The sequence below is a fragment of the Vulpes vulpes genome, chromosome 1 (assembly GCF_048418805.1).
Source record: "Vulpes vulpes isolate BD-2025 chromosome 1, VulVul3, whole genome shotgun sequence".
Classification (NCBI taxonomy): Eukaryota; Metazoa; Chordata; class Mammalia; order Carnivora; family Canidae; genus Vulpes; species Vulpes vulpes.
In genome coordinates, this window is record NC_132780.1 from 93,441,472 (window position 1) to 93,463,466 (window position 21,995).

Here is a 21,995-nt window from a genome sequence, read left to right on the forward strand (position 1 = left end):
TGTTGTATGTTGTATGTTGTATGTTTTATATGTTGTATGTTGTATATGTTGTATGTTGTTTATATGATAAGTTGTATCTCAGTAAAGCTGATTTAAAAAACAAACTGAAGCAAAGATGCATATTATTAAACTTGTTTGATTTCCTCCTGCTTAAAAAAAGAAAGACAAAAGGATGAGCAAAGAGATAATAGAACATGAACAGATGTATTTGGAGCACTTCAAAATTCAGTCATTATCTAATCCTTGAAATATTAAAGTCCATAAAATAGATTTTTTAACTATAGTACAACAAAACTAGAAATAACAAAATTGAAAATTTATAAGCCATTTGGAAATTTATAAATCATCCCATAAAGTTGTTAGCAAGAGAAAGGAAATGAAAACAACCAAAAGCTGGATATTTAAAAACTAATAAAAACATCAGTACAGTGATGTGGAATGTATGATTTACTACCAAGCCAGGCGCTAAACTGCTGTGCCACCCAGGGATCCCTACTAATTTCTTAATCTAATCCTGACTATATTTTTATCCTCGGGAAATTTCTCAAAATATTTATTTTATTACTAGTAACATTCCTCTTTGATTTCTAGCATTTTTATTTAAAATATCTCATTTAAAATAATTTTGATTAGAGAAAGATATCCAGGTGTGTTTAGTCTGTGATTTAACATAATTTTATAATATTTGGCAGCATTTTCGGTGATGTATTTGGATTAATTGTAGGATAATTCTAAACTACAGACTTTTGATTTTAGAATGTGATTATGAATTAAGATAAATGACGTGGGTGTGTTTTCTTTTGGGGAACCTGAAGTCCTTTAACTCTGGCTCTTTTAGCAATTTCTCAAATATCTTATAATTAAATTATGGATCATTCTGCCAAAGAGAAAAATAACATTTGAGATTTGGGCAATTTACTCACTTCTAGAAAGTCATTAAGTATTTTTCCCCATGTTAATGATCTCATTTAATCTGAAGTTACTCTCAGAAATTACGAATCAAATGCCAAGAGAATAAACTAGGATAGTGCTAATGAGACAGTCTAGAATGGTATCAGTATGTTCAAGTAAAAAATGAAATGATTTTCCCAGTAGTACACACTGAACTGTGATCATTGTGTTTTATATCACTGAATTGTGCTTGGCTGAAGCTTTGTCACTATGTCTTCTTTTCCTAGCTTGATACTGTTAGAAGCAATCTTCAGAAAAGTAAAGAAACTAAAAGTGACGATGTCAGTTCTTCAAACACTACTAACCTAGAGAAGAGCATGCCAGGCACTAAAAGCAAACTAAGGAATTCCCAGTCAACACCTGAAAATCCAGATGACGTTACTGTAGAGGAAGACAGGCAATGGAAGACAAGTAAAAAAGTTATTAAAACGGTACTCCAGATGACTGCACAAGGAATGGAACTGGAAACTCCCATGAAGAAAGTGGATTCCACACATCAGAAAGCACGAACCAAGTCACAGCCAGGGGTTGCTCATCAGAAGAGCGAGAAGGCAGATGAAGAAAGAGAAAATAATAATGTAGATGAGGAAGAAGAACTGATGCAAGTATACCAGCTCCAAGTAGCTGAAGAAATGGCAAAGGAGATTAAGAAGAAAATAAGAAAGAAACTCAAAGAACAGTTGACTTACTTTCCCCTAGATACTGCTTCTTCATTGCATGATGGCAAATTGAACAGTGAGAAAAAAATAAAGAAAAAAAAGAAAGTTCCAATTTCATCTAAAGCTGAAACAAGGTACTTTGCATTGAAAAATATGAAGTGTCCTCTTTAAAAAAAACACTCACATTCTCAGCTTTTGAGTGATGTCTATAGTTACACTAAGAAAATTTTTAGTCTTTCTTGTGGATACATTGCCAGTACAATAATAACAGTTACCTTTTCCATTGCACTTTAGTATGTGCTAAATGCTTTACAAGAATTAACTCATTTATTCCTTGTAACAACGTGAGGAATACTATCACCCTATTTTGCAGATAAGGAAACTTGAAGGATTTAAGTCACAGAACCAGCAAGAAGCTGAACTAAAACTAAAACCTTAGCAGTCTTGTTCTAGGGTCTCTACCCTTAAATACTTATTCTCTGGAATGCCTGGGTGCTCTGTGGTTGAGTGTCTACCTTTGGCTCATGTCGTGATCCGAGGGTGTGGGATCAAGTCCCACATCAGACTCCTTTCAGGGAGCCTGCTTCTCCCTCTGCTTGTGTCTCTCTGTCTCTCTCTCTCTGCCTTTCATGAATAAAAAAATGAAATCTTTAAAAAATAAATACTTATTTAGATCTGGTTATTAAATAATAGAAACCCAATGTATTTCTCTCTTTTGAATTATAAATGCCTATTTGGTTATATGAATTAGGTGTTTTTCCTTTATTATACAAATATTTGCTTATTATAGAACATACAACAAAGACACAAAGAAGAAGGTAAAGTAACCTAAGCATCCAAAGGTAATCATAAGCATTTTGGTATTCTAGTCTTTTTATGTATATGATGCTTATACATATATGTTAGTATATGTAATGTGAGCACTTCTGTGATCATATTCATATTTATATATATCTCTGGGGAAAACAAGATAAAAAATGTCTTTAACTTTGCTTTCTGTAATCTACATTTATGTAAATAACTTGAGGTAGGAATATTCTATATTTGGTTATTTCCCAGTGTTTGGGGACAGTTTCCTTTAAAGTCCTCATCTAAAAATAATTTCCCCTGGGACACCTGGGTGGCTCAGTGGTTGAGCATCTGTCTGTCTTTGGCTTGGGGCGAGATCTCAGGGTCCTGGGATCGAGTGCCACATTGAGCTCCATGCGAGGAGCCTGCTTCTCCCTCTGCCTATGTCTGCCTCTCTCTCTGTGCCTCTCATTAATAAATAAATACATACATACATAAATACAAACAATAATAATTCCTCTTACTAAAAGCTAGACTACCAGTGATAACAAAAAGGAGAGCAAAGAGTTGCTATATGAACGTGTTCATATATGCATTAACCATCTGTTACTGCATAAGAAAACTCCAGAACTTAGCAAAACAATGAACATTTATTGTCTCACAGTTTCTGTGGATCAGGAATCTGAGCATGGCTTAAGTGGGTACCACTGACTCAGCTACTTTCAGGATGTCAGTGGGGGTATAGTCATCTTAAGGCTTGGCTGGAGGAGGATCTGCAGGTGACAGAGATGTTGGAACACTTGGAAGATCCACTTCTAAACTCACTCCTTTGGTGCTTGGCAGGTCTCAGGTTCTGACTAACTTTTGGCCAGAGACATCATCGGTTCTTTGCCACATGAACCTCTCCATAGGGGCTACTCACAATATGGCCACTTGCTTTCTCAGAGAGCTGAGAGAAAGAGAGAAGTCAGTCTTAATGGAACCTAATCTTGGCTTGGAAGTGGCATCCATTACTTTTGTCATATTTTGTCTATAAGAAGTGGGTCACCAGACCCAGCCCACAATCAAGGGGGAAAGGGTTAGACAAAGATACTAATGGTAGGAGGTGGATCATTGAAGGCCATCTTAGAGGCCACTTGCTACAGTATACCATAAATCAATCTTAGAGCTGTCATATCTGTTACGAACTGTTAAGCCATACTCACTATTAAATGTTCATGAATTTTAAGTAAAACCATGGGTTCCGTGACTGTGGCATGCGAAAGGTAGTTCTCTTTAAATAATAGTATTTGGTGATGTGATAAAATAGCTTAGCTTTCAAATATTTTGAAATATTTCTTTAATATTTTTATTTCTCAACCTCTTTTTTAAAAATATGATTATATTAGAAGTGAGTTTTTCATTTAGATACAGATTTTTTACTTGATAATTACAAACTTTATTTATTTATTTATTTATTTTTAAAGATTTTATTTATTTATTAGTGATAGTCACACAGAGAGAGACAGAGAGGCAGAGACACAGGCAGAGGGAGAAGCAGGCTCCATGCAGGGAGCCTGACGTGGGATTCGATCCCGGGTCTCCAGGATTGCGCCCCGGGCCAAAGGCAGGCGCCAAACTGCTGCGCCACCCAGGGATCCCAAATTACAAACTTTAATAGACTGGTTTCTCTCTACCACTGAGTATAATAACTCTATGCTGCTATCCCATACCATTTATTAGTTCATGTGATGCATTTTCATTTCAGTAATAGCCTTCTGAAAATGTAGTGGCATACCAGCCACTGGAAAGCACAAGCAATTACATGTTACCTAGAAATAAAAAGTTGAATATCTGAAGCCTCTTGAAAGCAGAACAAACTTAGAATACTTTTTTGCTTTTAAATGATTTAGAAATTCATTAATCATTTGCTTAGCAGCAAAGTTGAGGATGTTTTCATCAGTTCTACAGAAAAACAGGTCTATTGCTCATAAAATACAATTTCATCTTTTCTGGGAGTTTAGAGCTCAAGTTTAATTTGACTCATGGGTATATAACTCATCACCAAATATAAAATAATACCCATTGATACCTAATTTGACATGTCACCATTTTAATGATAATAATGTATCCCTAACAAGAAGTAATACTGATTTTAGGATTATCCTTAACTGTTCACTTTGCTGCATCATTAAGAAGAAGAATGTATTTGTAATGTTTTGTATTTGGATTGTATTTACAGTATATCGAACATCTCCAATGACACAGTTGAAGGTGAACAAAAGAAGGGATCTCCAGTTAGAACAGTTACCTCAGATTCTCATCAAGATGGTAAAATAAGCTCTGTGGAAGACAATGTAGAAGACAGCATGCAAGATGACACAAAATGCAAATCAAAAAAAAAGAAAAAGAAGGCTAAATCAGGTTTGTTATCCAAATTAAGAGAAAAATGTGTGACTTGGTAGAAATAACTTGATTTTAGGTGAATCCTTAAAACTAAAAATCTAGTCCCAAAGACTATAATTTTAGAAATCCAGAATAGAATACAGTTGACCCTTGAACAGCATGGATTTGAACTCTCCACAACCACTTACACAGATTTTTTTTCAATAAATAAGTACAGTACTATATAAATGTATTTTCTTTAGGACTTTCTTATAACATTTTCTTTTCTCTGACTTGCTTTTAGAGTAAGAATACGGTATGTAATACACATAACATGCAAAATATGTGTTGATTGACTGTTTAGGTTATCAGTAAAGCTTTTGGTGACCAATAGGCTGTTAGTAAAGTTTTGGGGAGTTAGAGGTTAAATACAGATTTGCAAACATGCAGGGGTTTGGCGCCCCAACCCGAGAATTGTTCAAAGGTCAGCTATATTTGGCATTTGTTCTTGGATTCACGTATAATAAATCATTCATTTCTTTGTAACTGTGGGTCTCTGTGGTGAGTTAATATTACTTAAGTCATCTCTAATTCTTGACTTAATTTAACTGAACCCTAGAATGACATTAACTTTGTAGTTGCCGTTGTGCAGATTTCTTTTTTATGCCATTGAGTTTAGAATCCCTATATAATTAAGACTCATATTTGTCAAAAGCTGTAAATGGGCAACAACAGCCAGTAAATATTTCAGGTGTGTAATCTGTCACACATGATTGCCTTGCCACTTCCTCAGCCTAATTCAGCTTCTGTCTTTCCTTCCTGCTTTCCTTCCCCCATCCTTGCTTTCTATCTTCCTCTTTACTCATTTCTTTCATCCTCTTATTTTTCTCTGTTATTGCATTTTCCCTATTTTTTACATCTTTTCCTTCCCAATTTCCATCTAATTGGTGAAAAAATTGGGACCAAAATAGGCAATTTTAGAATTTATGGTAGTTATTCATTGGATATGCTATTGATGATGCTTCGTGGTTCATTACTACGTGTTTGTAAAACCTTTATTGAAGTGTGATATACATAAAGGAAAGTGTACGTATTACAAGTTATACCACAAATCCACTTAGTGGATTTTCACAAACTGAACACGCCTATGAAATTGTCATTCAAATCCAGAAACAACATCATGAACAAAAACCCCTTCAATCCCCTTCACATTCATTGCCCTTTGGGAGTAAACATTATCTCGACTTCTAACACAGCTTATTTTTGCCTGGTTTTCTACTTTAATGTAAATAGAAGCAGAAATACTGTGCTCTTTGCACCTGGCTTCTTTCACTCAAAATTGTTTCTGTGAGATTTTTATACTGTGTTGTATGTAGTTGAGCTTATTATCAGTTCTGCTTTTGCACTGTATAGGTATCCATTGTGTGAATATACTGCAATAATTCACTGATTGTACTGATGGACATTTAAGCTGTTTGTAGTTTTAGATGATTACAGATAAAGCTAGTATATTCTAGTTATGTCTTTTAGTGAGCATATATATACATTTTTGTTGGATATCTATTTTTTTAGCATAGAATCCTTTATGAAATTCTTGTGTCTTTTAGAACTACTAACAGGTGGGACACAGCTTGGAAAATGGGACATGGGAAATTGTTAATACAATTAATAATTTATTAACAATTAATAAATTGTTAAATTGGAAATTGGGAACATGGCTGTGATTCCTTAAATCTAGCATCAAAAAAAAAAAAAAACTTCGAAAGTATTCCTATTTTGTATTTATTTTGTTGGGCATCTTCTTAGGAGAAAGTCGCTGTCAGAGATTATGAGTATTTTTCACTTTAATAAATTCTTCCCATTTTCTGGAGTTGGTGTACCAGTTAATTTTATTAGCAGTGTTTGAGGGCTTCCATTGTGAGCATTTTTTTCATGTTTACTTTCTGCTTGGATTTATTTGTAAATTTGTCTTCTGTGTGTGTTTTTAAGAAATAGAATTGTCTTTTATAATTTATGAGAATGTTTTATATAACTAGACATCAGTTTTTTCTCAGATACGAATACATATAGATATATATTGCAGACATTTTCCCACTCTGGGTTTTACTATTACTGAATTCTTTTGAAAAGCAGAATTCTAAAATTTGATAATAGCCCTATTTATCCATTTTTTCCTTTGATGCCAAGTGTTTTCTGTGATGTAAGAAATCTTTCCCAAGTCATGAAGATGTTTTTGTATGTATTATTTCTAAGTTTTTTTGTTTTGCATTTCACAATTAGCTCTGCAGTTCATCTGCAGTTGATCCCTGTGTATGGTGAGAGAGAGGTAGTAGTTAAAACCCTTTTTTTTCTGCTGTGAATGTGTAATTGATCTAATACCATCTACACAAGAGAGCGTCTTTTTTTCCGCGGTATGGCAGTGTCACTGTTATCAGAAGTAACATGACTATGGGAATGGATCAGTTTCTATTCTGTTACATTAGACTGTTCGTATCAACACAACTATGATTTAATTACTATAGTTTATGATAGATCTCACTATTCAGTTATGTATGTATTCCAGCAGTTTTTTCTTCTTAGCATTACCTGGGCTATCCTTTGCCCTCTGCATTTCCATATGAATTTTAAAAGCAGCTTCTCATTTCTCCCTCTTCCTTCCTCAACCCCCACAGTTATTTTGATTCAGATTAGGTGAATCAGAAGAGATTCACAATTCAACAAATACCTAGATAGACTTGATATCTTTACAAAGTATTAATTCTTGCCATCCATGAAATTGGTATGCACCTCCATTTATTTACATCTCCAGTTTATCTTGGTAATATTTCAGGTTTTAGAAGAGTCTGTCCTTAGATTTATTCCTAGGTATTTGATGTTTCTTAAAGCTGTCATAAGTGGCATCGTTTTTTAAATTTTTATTTTGTTTGTTGCTGATAGGTATGTTTGCATACATGCATAAAAATATATGCAAAGAGAAATGGAATTGAGTTTTAAAAAATTAACATTGTATCCAGTGTTCTGACTAAATTTATTTATTACTTCTAAGAGCTCATTGTTTGAATTTTTACATACACAGTCATATCATCTGTTAATAATGATTGTTTCATTGTGCCTTTTTTAGTCCTTATATCTTTTCTTTCCTCAAAACACTGGCTAGTACTTCCATTATAGTGTTAAATACCTTGGGGAAAAGCTTCCATTAATTCACTGCATAGTGTAATGTTTGCTGTGGGCTTTTTTGTAAATATCTTTATCAAGTTTATGAGTTACTTTGTATTCTAATTGGCTAATGGTTTTTTAAAATCATGAAGATACTGAATTTTACTACGTTCTTTTTTTGTATCTTTCAACTTGGTTATTTAAATTTTCACCATTTTTTTCTATTAATGTAGTTCATTGTTATTTGAATATTAAGCTATCTTTGTGTTCCTGGCAGCGATTAGAGGGACCTGCTGCTTGATTATGATGTATTCTCTCTCTCTCTCTCTCTCTAAATATATATATATATATATATATATATATATATATATATATATATTTTTTTTTTTTTTTTTAATCTATTACTGGATTCGATTTGCTGATACTTTGTTTAGGATTTTTTATCTGGGGTCATGAGAGAGAATGATTTGTACTTTTTCTTTCTTGAAATACCCAGTTTTTGATATCAAGGTTTTTTGATAATCTTAAAAACAATTGGGAAATTTTTCATCATTCTCAGTTCTGTGGAAACATTTGTATAAACTGGTGTTATTTCTTCCATAAATGTTTGAAAGAATTTACTAATGAAACCTTTTAGGCCAAGATTTCTTTGTGGGAAGAATTTTAAATAAGATTTAGTTTCTATAATAAATATCATTCTTCATATTTTCTTTATCTTCTGTCAGCCTGAGAGACTGTATTTCTTGAGGAATTTGATCATTTAATCTGCATTTTCAAATTTTGTTTGCTATAGTATCTGAAAGCATGTCTCTTATATTGATAATTTGTTTTTTCTCAATTTCTTGACCAGTCTCGGGATTTTCAGTTTCCAAAGAATCAGCCATTGGCTTTGATTTTATCTTTTGTACATTTGTGTACTAATTTGATTATTTATATTGGTTTCTTCATTTTGTTTTCTTTAATTTGCTGTTTCTAGCTTTGCAAGATAGATTTTATAAGATTTCAGTCTTTATACATATTTAAGACTTGAACTTCTCATCTAAGTACATTAGCTGCATCCCACATTTAATGTATCTTATCATTCAATAAAAGCATTTTCTAATTTCTGTTTCAATTTGTCCTTTGATCACCCATTTTTAGAAGTATATTGTTTCATCTCAGCCAGGAGGTCATTCTCTAGTTACCATTTTGTTTTGGTTTCTATCTGCTATTGTTGTCAGAGAACATACCGTGCATGATTTCAGTCTCTGAATTTATTGAGGTTTTCTTTATGATCAGTTTATGGTCAATTTGATAAATACTCCATGTGCACGTGAAAAGAATGTGAATTCTGATGTCATTGGGTGCAGTGTCCTGTGTTCATCAGATCAAGTTTATTGTGTCCAGCTCATCATCCTGAGTTTTTTGGCCTACTTACTCTATCCATTTGTTGAGACAAATATTCAGATTTGCACTGTGATTTTGTGTTTTTCTGTCTCTTTTTATTTCCGTTAGGTTTTTTAAAATACATATTTTGAAATTGTTACTGAATAAACTCATTTTTAGGATTGTTATATCTTCCTATTAAATTGACACTTCCAAGTTGTCTTAATCATTTAGGCTGCTATCACAAAATATCATAGACTGGATGGCTTAAACAATAAACAGTTATTTGCACAATTCTGGACCCTGAAAAGTCCAAGATCAAGGCACGCACAGATTTGGTGTCTGGTGAGGACCTACTTCCTGGTTGTAGACTGATGTCTTTCATTATAACCTCATATAACAGAGTAGCTCTTTGGGCTCCCTTTTATAAAGACACTAATCCCATTCATGAGGGCTCTACCCTCATGACCTGATCACCTCCCAAAGGCCCTACCTCTTAGTACTATCACACTGGAAGTTAGGATTTGAATATGAATCTTATGGGACACAAGTATTCAGTGTATAAGAGCAATCATTATACAGTGTTCTTTTTTATCTCTAATAATTTATTTTCCTCAAACTCTACTTGCAGTTTGAGTTTGCATAGTACAGTTTTTCCTATCCTCATTTCTTTGTCATTACCCACAATACATTGCCAGCTAGTGCCAACTTGGTGGAGGAGGGGTAGCCCTCATGTCTTCAGGTTCGGATAGAGCTTGACATTACTCCATTTCTCACCCATCCTACCCCCCTAGCCTTCTTGCCTCTGCCTACTTTGCATCCCATTTGTTTGGAACACAGTGTCTCTGCATTTCCTACCTTTTTTGCCTTCACCTCTTTTCTTCCCCTACCCTAGAACATGGCGGGGGTGGGGGCATCTCAGCCCCCAGCCTGTGAGCTCCTTGGGGGCAGACCCTCAGTAAATGTGAAAAGCAAATCTTATTTGCAATCTTTCTGTGTTCTTATATTTATTATCTCACTGTTTTGTGTATGATTCTCTTGTCTTATATTCCTTTTTCTTCTTGTCTTTTATCATGTTATTTAAAATTTTTTATTTTTACATTAACTTGTTAATTATACATTCTTTTACAGTTTTTTAATTGTTATCCTCAAGTACATTAAGTTTATTCTTGATTTATTATGGTCTAATACAAATTAATTCCCTAGCAAAACATGCTTTCCCAACACTGCCAGAACATTAGAATAGTTTAATTCCATCCGTATTTTGTCAGGTGCATTTCCTGCATCTTTCTCCTGCCTTATATGTTTCTTGTCAGGCATTTTAGTACTGCATGTATTTTAAACTTCACAGCTATTATAGTGACTCTTTTGTACAGCTGATATTAATATTTTTAAAGATTTTATTTATTCATAAGAGAGGCAGAGGGAGAAGCAGGTTCCCTGTGAGGAGCCTGATGTGGGACTTGATCCTAGGACCCCGGAATCACCTCCTGAGCCAAAGGCAGATGCTCAGGCACTGAGGCACCCAGGTACCCCAGCTGATATTAATTTATATTCACCCCCAAATTTATTGTTCTGTTAATGAATTCACATTTTTCTTTTTTATATCTGTTTGAAGAGTTCAGTTTAGTATTTCTCCTAGTATGGGCCTGCTAATTCCCTCAGATTTTACTGTGTTAAAATGTCTTTACTTTCACCTTTGGACCCTATTTGCTAGCATAGAATTTTAGGTTACAGGTTGGTTTTGTTTAGTACTTTGGAGAAGTCATACAGCTGTCTTCTGGCTACCATCATATTTCTGTGTCCAGCAGTTATGTCTCATTAGTGGGATTGTGACTTTTTTTCCTCTGACTTATCTTTAGATTTTCTTTATGCTTTTGATGACAGTGTTTTATCACATTATGCTTAAATATAGCTTTGTTAGAATTTACCCTGCTTAGAGTTTACTGGTTGATATCATTTATCAGTTGTGGAAAATTCTTGGCCATTACTTTTTAGATTGTGGCTTCTTTATTATTCCTTTCTCTTTTTCTAGATTATGAATTCACATATGTTCTTTTACCTGTGACTGCATGTTTCTTATGTTTTTTCCCTATATTCTTTTTTTTAAATTTTTTTTTTAATTTTATTTATTTATGATAGGCACACAGTGAGAGAGAGAGAAGCAGAGACATAGGCAGAGGGAGAAGCAGGCTCCATGCACCGGGAGCCCGACGTGGGATTCGATCCCGGGTCTCCAGGATCGCGCCCCGGGCCAAAGGCAGGCGCCAAACCGCTGCGCCACCCAGGGATCCCTCCCTATATTCTTTTTAAATTTTTTTCCATTATGCTTCAGTTTGGATATTGATACTGATCTTTTTTCTACTTCACTAATCATGTCTGTCCTTGTGTCCAGTATGCTGTTAAACACCTCTATATATTAAGTTATTAATTTCAGATGCTGTTTTTTGTTTTTATTTTAAGTAGGCTCCAGGCACAGCACTTTTTTTTTAAGTAGCTCTCCAGGCACAGGGCTTGAACTCACAACCCTGAGATCAGACCTGAGCTGAGATCAAAAATCAGATGCTCAGCTGACTGAGTCACCTAGGCACCTCTCAGATCCTGTATTTTTCATTCCCAGAATACCTGTTGGGTATTTATTTGTTTGTTTGTTTTAATGGATTCCTTCTCTGTAGAGTTTCCATTTTAACACATCTTTTCCTTTTTTTCTTGAACATATTAATAATCATAGTTATTTAAAGTCTTTGTATGCTAATTCCAGTCTGAATCATCTGGGGGTCAGCTTCTATTTGTCAGATTCTATTTTCTGACTTTTCTCCTGGTTGTAAGTCTTGCCTCTTTTATGTCTAGTAACTTTTTATTATATGCTGGATATTGTGTGTGCTAGAGGCTCCAGATGATTTTATCTTCTACTAGAGGAGGTTTCCTCTTTACTCTCTTAGGCAGATAAGGTGGAAAGCTGATTTTAATCCATCAGGAATTGAGCTATGTCAGGGCGGGATTATAATTTTAATAAAGACTTTATCTTTGATTTGCCCCATTTGTAGGTTGTGGCCTTCCAGGAGTTTTGAGCTGAGACTCTATCAAGTATTTTTGTCTCCTTAGCCTAAAAGACTGTGGGAGATTCAGTTTTGCCCTTCTGAATTTTTTCAGCCTGGTCCTTTAGCCCTCCTCCAAATTTGGCAGATATCTTGAAGGGGAGACTGGCTATGTATTTGAGGGCCCTGAGGTCTCCAGTGTTGTCACTTCAGCCCCATGTGAACACCAAAATCTCTGCTGACTTCTTTGTTCTCTAGTAGGGGCCCTCTGCTGGGGCCATGCCTGTATTCTCAACCTCTAGCGGTGCCCAGAATTGGTAAGTGACCCCAGATAAAAGTAGCTATAGGTGGAGATTGATCATGTCCTCTGAGGCTTTATTTTGCCTGTTTTGTTTCAGGCCCTTCCCCCTGGTGGGTCATCGTTTCCTAGTGTCACAAGCCTGGGAGATTTCACTACCTCCTAGCCTCTCACATAGCCTCAGAATTCAGTTTTGTGGGGGAATATCAGCTACATGTTTGAAGCTCCTCAATCTCTGATTTGACTGCTGCTGCCCCATCAACCACTAAAAGTTTGCGGGTACCCTTCCTCCCAATCGTGACCTTTGTAGAGGCCAAACCCTGATCCTCAGCCCACACCCTGAATCAGCAGATGCCCCCAAAGACTAAAACAGCTGCCAGTCCATCAGCTTACCACTGAATGATTCTCCCTCTTGGGAATTTTAGTCTGTCTGCTGTACATTGTCTCTGTATTGGCCTGATGCCTTTAAAAATAGGTTTTTGTAATTCATTTGGCTTTCTCGAGTTGTTACAAAAAGCATTGATCTGCCACATCCTATTACATCCTACGGAGAAGTAGAAATTACAGTCATAAATTAATTGAGTGATGCATATTCCACAGGAAATACTTAGATAAAAATCACTTTTTTGTTTTTTGGTTCTCATTGTCTTCTTTTTTTGTATTCTTGGTCCTTGTTAGGGAAAAAAAAGATTCGTCACCCTATTTCAGTGCATTAATAAATAATATTTTATTCTTAGAGTGCAGTCTGCTAATGTCTGGCTTTTGCTTTCTTTTCCTTTGAAGTTGCTTTGTTAACAAAGATAAATAGTCATGGATTTTAAAGATTAGATTGTGTGTAAATTCAGTATATACTGTTGAATTTATTGTTGTGGCAACAGTTAATTACAGTGTTCTTTTTCTTCCATGCACTTAGTTTCTGATAATAATGAAGACACTGATGGTGATGGTGTTCATGAAGTAACAAGCCGAGATAGTCCAGTTTATCCCAAATGTTTGCTTGATGATGATCTTGTCCTGGGAGTTTACATTCATCGTACTGATCGGCTTAAGTCTGATTTTATGATTTCTCACCCGATGGTAAAAATTCATGTGATTGATGAGAATACTGGTCAGTATGTCAAGAAAGATGATAGGTAATTTTTTTAATTGCACAGCCAACCCTTGAAATTGAAACTGTCTACAGTAGAAGTCCTCTTTTCTGCCCTTGAAAGTCAATGGAAATAAAGCTAAGGATTTGTGTTAGAGAATAATTTACTGGTTATAGGTGTTCATCAACCATTGATACTGATCAGTATGTTTTATAGGAGAGATAGAGAACATCTGTTAATTTAGTGATTCATTTGAAGTATAGGGGGTTCAAGAGAGCTTCTGCCAAACTTAATGACTAATTTATGGCATTGAACTTGCAGTGTAAATCAATGTGTGTTTGCACTGTACATGCCTTAATTGTCTAGCTTTATATCTTTCTTTTGAAGTTAATGTTATTTGGGCCTCAGATGAAAACAGTGAATCTTTAATTTTTTTCTAATATTATTTCTATAGCTGATACATGCTTGAAGCTTATAAATAGAAAGCAGAGTAAAATAAATGATTATACTAGAATCTGAAAAGGTCATTTGCTTGGAAAAATTACAGGGATGAGGAACATGAAGATTATCAAAATTAAGTTATTTAGTTATCTTAGGGCATACAAAAAATATGGCACAGTTGAAAGTGTTTGCAATTCTATTCTCGTTTTCTTTCAATGTGTACTGTACTATTTTATTACATACTCATTTACGATAATGAAGGAGTCTAGCTCTGTATGCTGCACTCTCACTTTAAATTTCTATAATAAGATAATTCTGTGAAACCAATCAGTAGTAAATAAATACAAGATAGTAGGATGCTACCACTTCTACATCTTAAAATTTGTAATTTTCTCAGTGGACAACAAAAATAGTTTTTCATTATATATCATGACTATTCATTATTTCTTCACCTTGAACACTATATTTTTTTCTCATCTCAAAATTATCATAAAGAAATGTGTTAATGAAAGTATCTTTTTTTGGACAGTGGACGGCCTGTTTCATCTTACTATGAAAAAGAGAGTGTGGATTACATTCTTCCTATTATGACCCAGCCATATGATTTTAAACAGTTAAAATCAAGACTTCCAGAGTGGGAAGAACAAATTATATTTAATGAAAACTTTCCCTATTTGCTTCGAGATTTTGAGGAGAGCCCTAAAGTCATCTTGTTTTTTGAGGTATGAATAAAATAGACCAATTAAAACTAGATTTTGGTTAATAGCTTAATAGCATATATGTAAACTATTGTTTTTAGTAGTTTAATAATGCAACAAAATAGTGTGAGGACTTAATCTCTAGGATTTAGTGTTTGTAATATGCTATGGAGATATAATTGAGAAATACAGGTAATAGCATATTTGCTGAGTATTTACCATTGTGAGTAATTAGCCGTGTAACTCACTCTGTGTTATTTAATTCTGATAGTAAATGCCATGACTATAAACTTAAGTGATGAATCTAATCTATAGCTATACAATCCTCCATTTTTAACCCATTTTACAAAATGTAAACTCATTTATGTATCAGACCCCCTTAGAGTTTATATACAACTGAGAGAAATAAAGGTGAACATACACAGATCATTTGACTAACATAATGTAATATATAACCGAAATGAAGTAGAGCTTCCTAGATAGGGGAGGGTGAATGGAGGGTCAGAGCAATCAGGGAAAATTTTATGAAATAGATGGCCTTTGAGCCGAGTTGTTATTCTAATGTTTTTATGACAAAGGAAATCAAGGTTCAGAGTATAAAGTTTACTTACCCAAAGTTACTCCAATTTTAAGTGTAGGTAATTTGTAGGTGGTTTGAATCGAAAATACACATTTCTCTACTTTGTGGCATCTCTCCCTAAGCAAAGAGAAGTTAAGAAAACCTCTCAGTTTAAGCAAGATGAGGAATTTTAGCATTGGAAAGGTAGGGGCATGACTAACGCCAAGGACTGATTTTGTGGAATTACTTGTTGTTATGCTCTTTTAACTTTCAGATGATCTGTATATGTTTGTGATACAAATATTCCACCGTTACATCTGTGATTATGTTGTATGATTTATACAGAGCTGTGATTTTTTAAAGAGTGATGTAACTTGTTTGTCAAGGAACTTTTTCTTTGTCAGAGAAATTTGGTTATAATGTTCACATTCATTTTAGTAATACTCATAAATTTAAGAAAGATTGTTGGAATATGACATTTTTTTGTTGCTTAAGGTTTTTTTGGGGGGGGTGGAGTTATGTTTTTTTAGTTTTAGGAATAGAATTTAGTGATTCATCACTTTTATATAACATACCCAGTGCTCGCCCCCAACAATTGCCCTCCTTAACATCCATCGCCTTGCTTAGTCCACCCTCCTCCCCTCCAGCAACCCACATTTTGTTTCCTATAGTTAAGAGTCTTTTCTGATTTGCCTCCCTCTGTTTTTATTTTATCTTTTCTTCCCTTCCACTATGTTCATCTGTTTTGTTTCTTAAATTCCACATGTGACTGAAATCATATGGTATTTGTCTTTTTTCTGACTTATTTCACTTAGCATAATACACTGTAGTTCATTCATGTTGCAAATGGCAAGATTCCATTCTTTTTGATGGCTCAGTAATATTACATTGTACTTGTTTGTGTGTGTGTGTTTATACACGCATACCATATCTTCTTTATCCATTCATCAGTCAGTGGACATTTGGGCTCTTTCCATAATTTGGCTATTATTAATAGTGCTGCTATAAACATTGGGGTGCATGTGCCCCTTTGAATCTGTTTTTGTAGCCTTTAGATAAGTACCTAGTAGTGCAGTTGCTGGGTCATAGGATAGTTCTATTTTTAACTTAAGGAACTTCTAATACTGTTTTCCAGAGTGGCAGTTGCTTCTTAAGTTTTAATATAATCTATTATTGTCTACACAACTACTTTTGATTTCAGCTTTTAAGGATTTATTGAGGACAACTTGATATCTATAAGAAGTCTTTAAAATCATTATTCCACTTCTAAGTATTTTTACTAAGGGAAAAATTACATGAACACAAAGACGTGTGCAGGATTATTTATTTGAATACTGTAAAAGAAAAATTTTAGGGAGACAAATCTCTTCCATCAGAAAAGGTTTGGTTATATAAATAGTGGTTTTTATTAGATTTATGATATTTATAATACCAAAATATACTAGGAAGACATTAACATGATGAAATACATATATGTGTATTGACATGAAGAAATATTCACTACATAGTATATGAAAATAGTTTGCAAATTAGCATTGGATTTATAGTAACATACATATATTTAGGAAAGCACAGAAAAAGTTTTAGATGTGGTATAAACCAGATGTTAATGTTGATCATCTATGGATCTGGATTACAAGTTGTTTTTACTTTGTTACATATTTTTATTGTATTGTTAGTATTTTTTCACTGAGCATCTATTGTGTCCGAAGACAGATATAAGTATATAAAGAAGAGGGATGAATGGAGTATGTATTATTTTTTTTAAGCTATCTATAAAGATTTGTTACCTCAGCTGAGCTTTTGAGAAACACCAGTAAGTTCAAAGTTATAGTCTCTGACAAGTATCTAGAATACAGATGGTGTCTGTGGCAGCTTTGTTCCAAATCCATGAGTTTTAACATCCAGATAGGATGGAGATACGAAAGAAATCCTCCTGAGAAATCTAATGACAGCATATATCCAAAGAGAAAATCCCCAACTTCAGGAAGGTGTTACAAGGAAGGACTCAGAGCTGTGATCACGTATTTTTTAAAACAATCGTTTGAAGTCTGCTCTCATACATAAAATAAAAGATAAAAGCTTAAGAATTCTAAACCTGATGTATTTGTGCTTAGACTATATTTGAGGTAATTAATACTTTGTCTTGGATGTGAAATAAATCTCAATAAATGATTTATTAATAAAAGAAACTCTATGAAGAAAATACATTTTACATTACAAATTATTTTTTAATTTCAATAATATGTTACTAGAAAATGTTAAATTTTAGGTAGGTAGTATTCTGTGGAATAATTTTTTATACTTATTTACAGATTCTTGATTTCTTAAGCATGGATGAAATTAGGAATAATTCTGAAATTCAAAACCAAGAATGTGGCTTTCGGAAAATTGCCTGGGCATTTCTCAAGGTACGTTTTTCACCCATTTGGGATGCTTTAAAAATAATCTTCATGGCATGCCTGGGTGGCTCGGCAGTTGAGTGTCTGCCTTTGGCTCAGGGCGTGATCCTGGAATGCCAGGACCAAGTCTCACATCGGGCTCCCTGCGTGGAGCCTGCTTCTCCCTCTGCCTGTGTCTCTGCCTCTCTCTCTCTCTCTCATGAATAAATAGGAGAAATCTTGAAAAAAAAAATCTTCAAATCTGATTGGCTACATTTTCCCAAGTTGATTTGGTTTCATATAAGGAGTTATGATCTAAGATTGTGGCTGTGAATAATTGTTAATTCAAGCTAAGGTGATACTCAGATTCTTAAGTCTCTATGAGTGTCTAATGTTTGCCAGATACATTATTTGGTTCTGAGTGTGTAGTATTTAAAAAAATACAAGACAACCCTGCCATCATTTATTCAACTTAAAAGATACTTATTTAATTCTTTGTGTGTCCCAGCAGTAGTTCGAGTCAGTAAACAAATAAACTCCATGGCCTTGTAGACTTCATGTTCTCACAAGCAGAGCAGATATAAAAGCATTATTATACAATTTATCATTTATTGCAATTTTTGTAAATATTTTGTGGAGGTCAGGGAAAGATTTCCTAAGGAAGGGACATTGAACCTGAGTATTAGCTAGATGGTAGCAGTGGCTAAATAGAGGGTGCCACATATTCAAAGACCCTGATGTTGGAAGGAGTGAGATACACTTAGGTAACCAAAAGGCAGGATCCCTGGGTGGCGCAGCAGTTTAGCGCCTGCCTTCGGCCCAGGGCGCGATCGAGTCCCACATCGGGCTCCCGGTGCATGGAGCCTGCTTCTCCCTCTGCCTATGTCTCTGCCTCTCTCTCTCTCTCTGTGTGACTATCATAAATAAAAAAAAAAAATTAAAAAAAAAAAAGATAACCAAAAGGCCACTGAGATTAGGGGACAGAGACTAAGTGGGGAAATGATGTCTGACAAGATTGTTGGGTGGACAAGGTCTTGATTATGCAAGATCTTTGAAGCCATTATAGAATTCTAAAGAAAAATGGGAAGCCATTATAGGATTTTAAACAAAAGGGCAGAATAATCTGACTTAATGTTTTAGAAAGATTACTTTGCTTGGTGGAGAATAAATTAGAGAGGGTATACATATGTATCCTGGAAGGTTAAGGTGGAAAACTTGGTAGGAAATGATGGTATAAAGACATGATAAGTTGATTTTTACAAATAGGGAAATTTTAATTTTATAATTCTTTTATTTCTGACTTCAAACATAAATGATTTCTAAAAAGTCTTGAAATTTAAAAAAAGTCTTGAAATCTATTTTGTATGATTTATAAAACTTCTCCATTTGTGTATCCATCCATTCAATAATATTAAGTGTCTAGGAAATGCCAGGCACTCTGCTAAATACAGAGCTTTCATAGATAAATAGATGTTGTTCTTATTCTCCAGTTCATTGTCTATATAAACATGTTACTTACATGATTATGTGCTATAGAGTGGATGCTGTGAAAATCCAGGTAAGGCCCTTAATGCATATTGAGAGGTTAGAGAGAGACTTTAGAAGAGATGCAGTCTGAGGCATATGGATGGCTCAGTCAGTTAAGGCCTGACCCATGATTTCAGCCCAGGTCATGATCTCAATGTTGTGAGATCCAGCACCCCATGTCAGACTCTGCGCTGAGCATGGAACCTGCTTGGGATTCTCTCTCCCTCTCCCTTTGCCCCTACCTCACTTGCATGTGCTCTTGCTCTCTCTCTAAAAATAAATGAGTCTTTAAAAAAAAAAAAAAAGTGCAATCTGACTGCTAAATGGAAGCCAGAGTGACTATGGAAGGAAGTAGTTCTAGAGTGGACTTAGAAATGTCTTCATCCAATGTAGCTTCCCAAATCACCCTTTTGTAACCTATTATAATATTTTTATATCCCCTTCATACTGATTTAGAGAAAAGAAAAAAAGCAAGAGCCAAATACCACGCCATTGTGTGGTCTTACTAGAAAGCACTTTTGTTCCTTTTAAAAATACTAAGACTTGCACAGAACTGCAGTAATAACTACAAACTACACTTGGGAAACAATGTCTTACAACATTTTTACCTTTAAGTGTATATAGATTTTATTTATCTATTTTATGCCATTGGCAGAAATGGCAAGTCAGGAATTCTCCCATCTCTGGCCCTCCAAAGGGTAAGTGTTCTGTGTACCTCCTCCACCTTCATTAGGTTGTAAGTTCTTCAAAGGCACCGGTGACTTCTTTTTGACAAATCTGTTAAACATATTTTAGTCCTTACTTTACCAGATCTCTTTGCTTCACTCTCTTGAAACTCTCTCTTCCATGATTATCACCTGCTCCCAGCATATTAGCAGCACACAGAAAGTGTCCAGTGAATGTCTGTTGAGAGAAGTAGCAAATGTATGGAAACAGTGACTAGGAAAAATCCATCTTTGAAAGTAGCATGAGGGCACCTGGGTGGCTCAGTTGGTTAAGTGGCTATCTTTGCCTCAAGTTAGGATCCCAGAACCCTGGGATCGAGTCCTGTATCAAGCTCTGCACTTAGCAGGGAGCCTACTTCTCCCTCTGCCTCTCCCCTCCACTCCTGCTTTTTCTCCCTCAAGGAAATAAATAAAATCTTTTAGAAAGTAGCATGAATCAAAATAAAATTTAAGCATGTTAATACCTGTACCATTGGTTCCAGGAATGTCCTAGATAATTGTAAAGTTACTGTAGTGGTCCAAATAAACCCCAAAAGACCCTTATCCAAATAATTGAGACATAATTCTCAGCTAGAGACACTTAATTCATTTGGTGCACATATATTACTATTAAGTTATAAAATAATAAAGCCTTATTTAGCCACATTTTATACTATATAATTGTAACCATAATGATAGGATCTTGGCCATATCTTACTCATTTACTCATGCTAAGCATCATACTCGTGTAAACTAGATTGCCCAGTGAGTATGAAAACCTGTAGAAAGTATGATTTAGAAGTTGGGAATAATATCTCCTTAAAATATTACTCCCTCATGATAAACTCTGGGCAGATAGGAGTAGGGTTTATGAAGGGAGTCTTGAGGGCTAAATATTCAGTTGCTGAATGCTTCTATTACTCTGTTGAAACTGTTCTTTATCCCTGTATATCATAACATCAACTCTCAGCTTATGACCTCCAATTTGACTTAACATCCTTCCCTAGAAGACTTGGGATGAGATGGGCTATATATTTGCTAGCTCTGTTTATTGATGCCTCATTCCTGAACACACTGCAATCTGGATTTTGTTTCAGCTATTAAAGTGTCTCCAGATAAATCATCAGTGACTCTTACTTTGCCACATTAGTAAGTGAACATTTTTTAGATCTTCTTTTATCCACACCCGTGTGTGTTTAATACATCACTCTCCTGAACCTCTGTTGCCTGGGTTTTCATGACATCATCTTTTCCTGATTTTCCCTCTACCATTCCTTCACTTTCTTTCATGATCTTCCTCTTACCTCTTTGATATCAATCATACTCATGGTTTCAGCTTTATTCTACTTTTCTTAAACCACTTTTCTTGCCTCTGCCTTAGATTTCAGATATTTCAACTTAGACAACCTATAAATATCTCAGACTTCCCCACTCTGAGCATCCTACCTTTACCCCTTCTGTATCTGCTCCTTCAGTTGATAGCACTGCCATCAGCCCAGTCTCCCATATTTACAGCCTTAGGAGTTGCACTGTTCATTTTAGTAGCCACAAATCATACATGGCTATTTGATTTCAAATTAATTAATTAAAATTAGATATAACTAAAACCTGAGTTCCACAGTTGCACTAGTCACACTTCACGTGCCCAGTAACCATAAGTGACTAGTGTATCTTGTTTTGGGAACCATGAGTATAGAACGTTCTCCTCATCACAGAATGTTTTTTGGACAGCATTGCCTTAGGATCTTTCCTGAATCTTCCTTTCTTTCCCTTTCCAAGTTGCATCAGTTGGTAACAACTACTGAATATATTCCCTGCCCTCAGCCCCTGCTCTCCTAGGTTGTCACCTTTGTGTTCTGCCTGAACTGCTGCCAAAGTACCCAACTGTCCCCTAATTTGTAGAGGACATAAAGGCTTAACATGCATTTTCTACTTACTGTCATAATCTAATGAAAGAGGACCTATTTTGAGTTG

The 21,995-nt window shown here is 34.9% G+C and overlaps 1 protein-coding gene across 16 annotated transcripts in view; it reads left to right on the plus strand.

The window, feature by feature from the left end:
- AHI1 (Abelson helper integration site 1) overlaps nucleotides 1–21,995 on the plus strand; it is a 198,298-nt gene that overhangs the window by 12,750 nt on the left and 163,553 nt on the right. For all 16 annotated transcript variants that reach the window (XR_011994336.1, XR_003234906.2, XR_011994335.1 and 13 more), the window contains exons 5-9: nucleotides 1,179–1,744; nucleotides 4,621–4,802; nucleotides 13,537–13,756; nucleotides 14,682–14,874; nucleotides 17,725–17,820. Coding sequence is in view for 13 of the 16 variants with exons in the window: in XM_025997872.2 (XP_025853657.1) it covers nucleotides 1,179–1,744; nucleotides 4,621–4,802; nucleotides 13,537–13,756; nucleotides 14,682–14,874; nucleotides 17,725–17,820 (1,257 nt within the window). In the remaining 3 variants the exon portion in view is untranslated. The remainder of the gene's footprint in view (nucleotides 1–1,178; nucleotides 1,745–4,620; nucleotides 4,803–13,536; nucleotides 13,757–14,681; nucleotides 14,875–17,724; nucleotides 17,821–21,995) is intronic.